Source organism: Anarhichas minor, unplaced genomic scaffold (assembly GCF_050575085.1).
Source record: "Anarhichas minor isolate MPS153535 unplaced genomic scaffold, ASM5057508v1 ptg000045l, whole genome shotgun sequence".
In the NCBI taxonomy this organism is placed as follows: Eukaryota; Metazoa; Chordata; class Actinopteri; order Perciformes; family Anarhichadidae; genus Anarhichas; species Anarhichas minor.
In genome coordinates this window covers 6,828,262-6,835,745 of record NW_027466491.1, presented here as the reverse complement: position 1 = coordinate 6,835,745, position 7,484 = coordinate 6,828,262, and the positions used below count along the sequence as shown (strand labels likewise).

Here is a 7,484-nt window from a genome sequence, read left to right as displayed (position 1 = left end):
ATTCTTTGTTTCCTTGATGTGTCCAGCTCGGCGCTCAGGCCTGACTGCCAACACACTTAACCGGGCTGAAAGGGGAACTTCAGGAGCAAGTCAGTTGATATTTAAAACTACACACCTGAGATAAATGCACTTCTCAAAAAGCCCTGTGTTTATTTGTACAGGGGGGTTGGCTCCGTGGTAGGCTGAGTTTAACAGTGATCACCACAATATTAACCATTAACGTTTACAATCATATCTATCTGAAGCTGCGTTTATGGCTTTCAGGTCAATTGGAAATTCAAATGGTCATCATTTTTTAGCCTTCAGCTCCACTGAGCTTTATACTAAACTTGTCTAAAGGATTTGATGGTACTCTGTTTTAAAATGATTAGTAGGTGCAGAAAACTAAAATTTAAACCTAAAACTAATCTAAAAAGTCTGCAGTAGATGCATTTTGATTTTCACAGCAACTTTAACGAGAGCACAATAAACTTCCCAGCAGTGGTAAAACAAATACTTTGTAAATGATGTCCCTTAAATGATCATGAGTGATAAAAAAAAAAGTGTAGTAAAGAAATAAAAAAGTAAGAAGAGGAACAAAGTTTGTTGTTTTGATCTGAGAGCTTTGTGGGGGACGCAAATGGCTGTTAATTCAAACTACTGTACTTGTTTTTCATTAGTTTATCACTTTGTGTGCAATGTTATGGCAGAATGGCAGAACGAAAAATTCACAAATTGTTTTTTTCTGAAGAAAACAATTATAATTATAATGTTTAATATTTCAAATACATTTTGTTTTATTAAATTATAATGAAAAATGTTTATATTATGGACAAATTTTTCCATTTAGCAAATATGAACCTATTTTTATTGCACTGACCAGTGATAAATGTCTGATTTATGGTTATCCATCCAGTTTGTGTTTCTCAACAGAGCCCCACCACAGGCTCACTCTTCATGCAAATATTCCTTCATTCACTTAACTTTATTATCAGAAAACAAAGGACCACAGAGAAAACATTCCCGCAATTATAAAGGCTCCAATTTCAATTAACAGAAAAACGTATTACTGAACAGCACGTATTATGTATGTTAGATACATATCACGCCCGGTATGCAAATTCTCACATCAGGCTGAGAATTGGTGGTATTCTTGGTCGAGTGGAGCAATAAAAGATGTTTTTGTTGTTCGTAGATTGTGATCTCCACTATGAGAGACTGTGTGATGCTCAGATGTCTGTCTGATCTCAGCATTTAAAAAAAGAAGAAGTGTACGGCTGCAGTACATCGTGACGTTAACACATTACAATTGACCAGCCTCTCCACCTGTTTATGAAAGGTGAACAGGTATTGGAGGTCTGCAACATATATATACCTGTCCACATACTGTACACCTGCAGTCGTGCATCAGTGTTCACCTATTAGGACAGAAATGGTCTCAACTGAGGGCAACGCTCAGACATACAAGATGGTGAGTTGTAAAGATGCTGTACACTTTTTCATTACAGTTGTTTGTAAGAATTTGTCTCGTGGAGTTTCATCATTTCGTGCTCTTAATTCTTGTAGAATTTAAAAGGAAAAAACACAGATTTTTGTGGGTGAAATTTTCTCTCTATTTTAGACCTCTTTGGACAGCGACATCAACCAACACTTCCAGGATGCGATTGATGTGATTCAACAGCATTCAAGTAATTCATATTACGATTCAGGTACAGTAAAAATCTTTAAATACAAAAATACTTGACCATAACTATCAAACTTCTTCGATAGGTATTTCATACTTATTCATCTTTCAATACTTTATTTTATGCTGGAAAATCTACAATCTTCCTCTCTAATTATGTAAAAAAAGCTATTTCAATTTCTTTAATTAATTTACGTATATCTGGAGAGAATGAAAACCGACTTTGTTCATTTCAGAGTACACATATTATGAAACTCTGGGTAGCCAGCAGCAATCGTCATTGCATTGTCAGATCTCCTGCTGCCTCGTCACACACCCGTCTGATGTGCCAGCTCCAGCATGTGACTGGAATGACACGGCCGTAAGTGGAGCCAAATAAATCTGCTTTTGTGTATTTTAAAAATCATGGGAAAAGTTATAGAAAGAAGTTTTTATTTTTGTTGTAAATTTCATAAATTTGTTGTCTTTCAGCAGCATTCTTGGCCTCAGGTCATCCCTGATGCCTCCTTGTGTCACTCTGTACAAAATGAGTCACCTCATTTCTACTCAGTCTTACCTCCACAGAGGAGCAGCAAAGGTAATCACGTTATGGTTTTTAGTAGGAAACTTTAACTGGCAATTCTCTGTTTGTGACTAAAACAAAGATCAAATCAATCTCCTCAGGTCGCAAGAAGCTCAGACTTTATGAGTACCTCCACGAGGCTCTGAATGACCCCAACATGGGCGACTCAATCCAGTGGACAGACAACGGCAGTGGCACCTTCCACTTCATCTCCAAGAACAAGGAGAAGCTGGCCGAGTGCTGGGGCCAACGGAAGGGCAACCGCAAGACCATGACCTATCAGAAGATGGCAAGAGCTCTGAGAAACTACAGCCGCACCGGTGAGATCATCAAAGTGCGCCGTAAACTCACTTACCAGTTCAACCCGGACATCCTGCACAGGCTCGGCTCTGCACATGTGTCCATGCAGCCGCACTGCCGCCCTGCACAGGAGGAGGACCACACCCGGCAGCAGAGCCCGGCTGAGCAGAGCTACTGCGGCGGCTCTTCAGCGGCGGACTGGCACAGCTGGTACGGACACTACCAGCTGCAGGAAGACTATGACCTGGCCTCCAGCTTCACTTCACACAGCACACCCAAACTCTGAGCTGGAGGACGGTTTTAAACACAGAGGGGGGGGAAAGTCCCCTAAAAATTTGAAAAGGTTTACAGGGACTTCAATTGTTTGACTCTCAAACCTTCTGGGGCCACATTCAGTCCCTGCATGTTATCACAAGTGGGACTATTACTATCACTCTTTTCAGTTAAAGGTGTTTAAATACCTTTTATTTAGAGTGTACATTTGTAAATTCTCTTTTTTTTGTAGGGGGGGAATCCAATTTAAATAAAAGCCACGCAAATCTAACTAAAAATCGAATTTTTTACGGAATTGAAGATATTTTTGTAAACATATTTAGTAAACAACATCCTTACGTTTGTCTTGCAGGTAATGCCAGTATATGTTTTAACAGATAGTGTGGACTTAACAGGTTGACCACACCAGTCAGCACACCTGCATTTAATAAAGCACCAATTAAGAGTCTTAACAGGAGGTTTTCAGAGAGTGGGTCCATATTCATTTAATACATGTAATTATATGTCATCATTTCACTATTTGAGTCACAGAAGTAACATTATCTACGGATTCATAAATTAATTGTAAATGCTTTTAAACTACAAAATATGAATAAGAATATGTTAAGTTCATCAATGATGTTTCTAGATTTAAATGACAATGCCCTATTTCTAACTTATAACAATGACAAATTAGACATCTTTAATTGACAAAATACAGTTACATTTGACATGCAGCTGACACATAATAACGTATATTGTGGACTTAGCTGGTTGACCTTTCAGTCAGCACACCTATATTTAATAAAGCACTAATTAAGAGAAACATAAGCCTCTTAAAAGGTAGGATCTTTGAATCTGAAGAAATAAATGTTATTGTGCATAGAAAGTTTTAGGTTTCAGGTGTCAAACAATGAGGACCATTTGCAAGAAAATAAAAATCCTAACCATGTACCTTTTATTTCTTATGTAAACACACTGTTTTGACTCTATGCTGTGTACGAGACAGTGGGAAAAATGCTTAGAAAGATTATTTTATAACAATAATAACAATTTAAATATCCTAGTCTACAGCTCCTGTTGTTACAACAATCACCCAGTAATAAGCATTATGTGTGATGACATGTAAATCTTAATAACTTTCTTGATAAAACGTATGTTTTGTATACTTATATTTATTGTGTATTAAAAAATGTCATTTGTTGGAGTCTGTTGAATACAATCAATAAATCGATCTGTGTACTCTCACTTGTGTTTGTTTTCTACTGACTTGATAACAACAGAGGCTCTTGTCTTTTGTCATGAGAAGAAAAAACACTGGCATTATCACCGTGTTGAAAGATTTGACACTGTCTCCGTTGGTGTGAAATATTGCAACAAGCACACTACAAACTCTGAAATTAAGACACATCCTGTGAGGAAAAATATGGCAGCAAGTGTGTTTTTCCTGAAAAGAGAGTATTGTGTATACCTCCAGGCCAGGTCTTATCTGCTTCAGCGGGGAGGATGTGGTCAGTGCTGGGAGGCTTTGTTGATGGGTTGACTGGTGCTGGTGTCGGGGCTTTGCGGGATGGTGGTCATTGTTCCTGTGAGCCTTGGGTAGAAAACGTCTGGTGTAATTCAGAAAGCCCCGTCCTGTGGAGGGTATAAAAAGAGTCCAGGCACTTGAGTGTCTCAAAGTCATTTTTGTGAAATTCTCCCAAACTGCTGTACCGCATCACATTCAGCCTCACCGGTCATGGTAAAGAACAGACTTGTTGCAAGGATGACATTAGAATTTACTCAAAAATATCTGCATTATTCAAGGCTGATTTTGAAATTATTTATCTTCATCAGAATTCTTTCCAGGAGACTCAATCTGATTTGGAGGTGATCTTAGAGTTCCTAGAGGAGTACTACAGACAACACAGTGGAGGAAATGGTAAGAGGAAAGAATTGGAAATTAAACTATATTACTGAAAGGCGAATGTGTTCTCAGTCTCTCAGCATTTGTTTTGCTCTTTACAGTGGACAAGATGTACTGCACTGCAGTTGAGCCTGTAGATGAAAGAAGTGCACCTGTGGACGAAGGATCATGCGAGCAGCGCTGGACGTGCAGTGAGCCAACTGTAGGCATTAAAATGCTTGTTTTTCCCACACAAGACACTTGTATACCACGTCTAGTAAAATGTGCAGAAATAACCAAGCCTTTAAAGCTGTGTTTCCTTCATCAAAGAACATCAAACCTGCACTTCAGCCTCTGCTGGCACACGATGCCCCACCAGCCGTCAGCCAGTACACAACAACAACATTGTCTGAGTGTGGGTCACTGCCAAACTCTGTATCAACAAGACGACCAACCAAACACACAGCCGGGAGTGGTGAGTTCTCCTTTTTTTGGTCACTCGATACTGTTATTGCCCTTGTTGCTATTAGCCTGGGGAGAACAATACCAAGAGAGCAAATAAGAGACTTTCCCTTTACCGTAAAGAAAACAATGGAGCTTTGCTTGGCTTAGCTTAATAGCTGTTTTTACATATCTATCAGATAACCGCAGTGTTTACAGCTTAACCCTTTCCACTATATGCCATCCAATCAGTGAAGAGATTTTCTTGGAATTGCATTTAGCTCACTGGCTTAAGAGGGTTGTCTGGTAACCGCAGGGTCAACGGTTTGATCCTCGACTGGGACGTGTCGTAGTGTCCCTGAGCAAGACACTGAACCCCCGGCTCCCCGGGCGCCTGTCATTGGCAGCCCACTGCTCCCTATATACAGGGATGGGTCAAATGCAAAAGTCAAATTTCGTGTATATGTATATGACAATAAAAAGGATTTCTATTTAAGGAAATGATTAACTGTAACCAGCTTTAACTGTTTTGGAGAGGCCCAGCTGCTGTGATATTCCCTAAATCCCTCTTTTCAATCAAGTCTTCAACATGCCACTTCCTGTTTGCTCAATGGTTGCAGGTGGAAAGGTGCGCCTCTTTCACTTTCTGTTTGAGGTGTTGGAGGATCCGAACATGGCCCACTGTGTGTCCTGGGTGCCGGCAGCCGCCGGCGTCTTCCGCTTTTCCTCCACGAACAAGGACCAGGTGGCGGCACTGTGGGGTCAAAGAAAGGGCAACAAGAGGCTCATGACCTACCAGAAGATGTCCCGCGCCCTCAGGAACTACGCCCGGTCCGGAGAGATCTTCAAGGTGAAGAAGAAGCTCACCTACCAGTTCAGCCGAGAGACTCTGATGCTACTGCAGAAGTGTCAATGAGGAGATTTGTAAAGTGGACTAGATTTTCTCTGTAGCTCATATCATGATTTATAAAACTCTGAATGTGTTCTTCATTTTTTTTACTCTAAGAAACTTAACCTTTCAACACTGTCTGTGACAAATGAACAAGTCAGTTTTCTTGAAGTTAGTACATTGAGTTTGTGGTGTAAATAATTAAAAACACTTTATACATCTTAAAGTGTTGTCATCATTTTATTGTATTCTTTGAAATGAGTTTAAGGACAATGAACGTTGCAGCAGATATAAGGGTTGACAGAGTAAAAGATAAGTAGTGGAGAATTAAAACACTGAGTTTTGAAATCAGACACGATAAACATCAATATTACAAATAACAGTTATCATGAAAAATTCATCAGTCATTTTCCAACCAGACACGTTTTTTAAATGCGGGTCAACATAACCAGAAACTTAAAGAAGATGTTTCCCATTGACTCTGAGCATTTCTGCAATTACTAGAATACCATCTCTCCCATGAGACAAAATGAGTCATGCAGCAGCCTCATGTGCCTCTTCACCTGTTGACAAGTGTGTTTTCCTTTAGCTTTTACTGGCTGTTGGGAACCAGAGGGTGTCAGTGTTGTCCATCTTAAAGCCTCTCTTCTTTTTCCTGTGGCGTGACCTCATGGCTAAATTGCCCCTGTGATGTGAACCTTCGGCCATCCCGGGCAATACCAAATGGTTTTTTTGCTGTTTGTATCGGACCCACATGACACTTCCCTAAGCCCAGTATTTACTGCTGGAGCCCACGGCGGGTTATAAATGGGCTAACTGAGCTAGGGGCGTCTGTTACCAAGAAAGGCCACATACTTTGAACTGAACCTTGAAAACAGTTCTTAATTGAAAGCTTCCACATCACATATGTGTCGGCTTGCAGGATGGATAGAGTGTTGAAGTGAAGCCAATTTGAGACAATAGAAGCTGCATTCCTATGTGCACAGGCAGTATCTATACCCCCTAAAATAGAGCTGTGCCCTGTCTTGACTGTCCTGTTGGGTTGTCTGAGGAATTAATTCTGCATGTTTTAAGTGCACTTCCATGTTGAGATCATTAACATGCTCAAGTGGTGATGATATTGTCAGATTCTCTGAAGGGGCTCGCTGCTTCTACATGTAGAGAAGCTTCAGCACCGGGCTTTCTGTGGCTCGTAAATCCGTCAGCTTTCATTCTTGTTGTTTAATCTTTGCGACCTTTGATCAGAGACCACACCTGATTGATGACTTGTGCTTGACGTGCTACAAAGATTAATTAGGACCAACGCAGACACATCAGTGACATCATTCACAATGAAAACCTCTTTTCATGTCAGAAACACATGTCAAATGTCAAGGCGGTCTAAGAATAGGACGTATTACCACCGCCCATGGCATCTCCCCAGTATTTATTTGCCAGTTCGTAAAGCCTGCTGTTCTTATGCCTGGATTAAACTGATACCAGCAGCATCAAG

At 40.3% G+C, this 7,484-nt stretch overlaps 1 protein-coding gene across 1 annotated transcript; it reads left to right on the top strand.

Moving 5' to 3' along the window:
• Nucleotides 1–1,411: 1,411 nt before the first annotated feature.
• On the top strand, nt 1,412–2,811 carry LOC142970902 (transcription factor Spi-C-like). The gene is made up of 5 exons (XM_076111372.1): nt 1,412–1,450; nt 1,601–1,688; nt 1,900–2,024; nt 2,135–2,240; nt 2,327–2,811. The coding sequence occupies exons 1-5, from the start codon at nt 1,412–1,414 to the stop codon at nt 2,809–2,811; spliced, it is 843 nt and encodes a 280-aa protein (XP_075967487.1).
• Nucleotides 2,812–7,484: the final 4,673 nt, after the last annotated feature.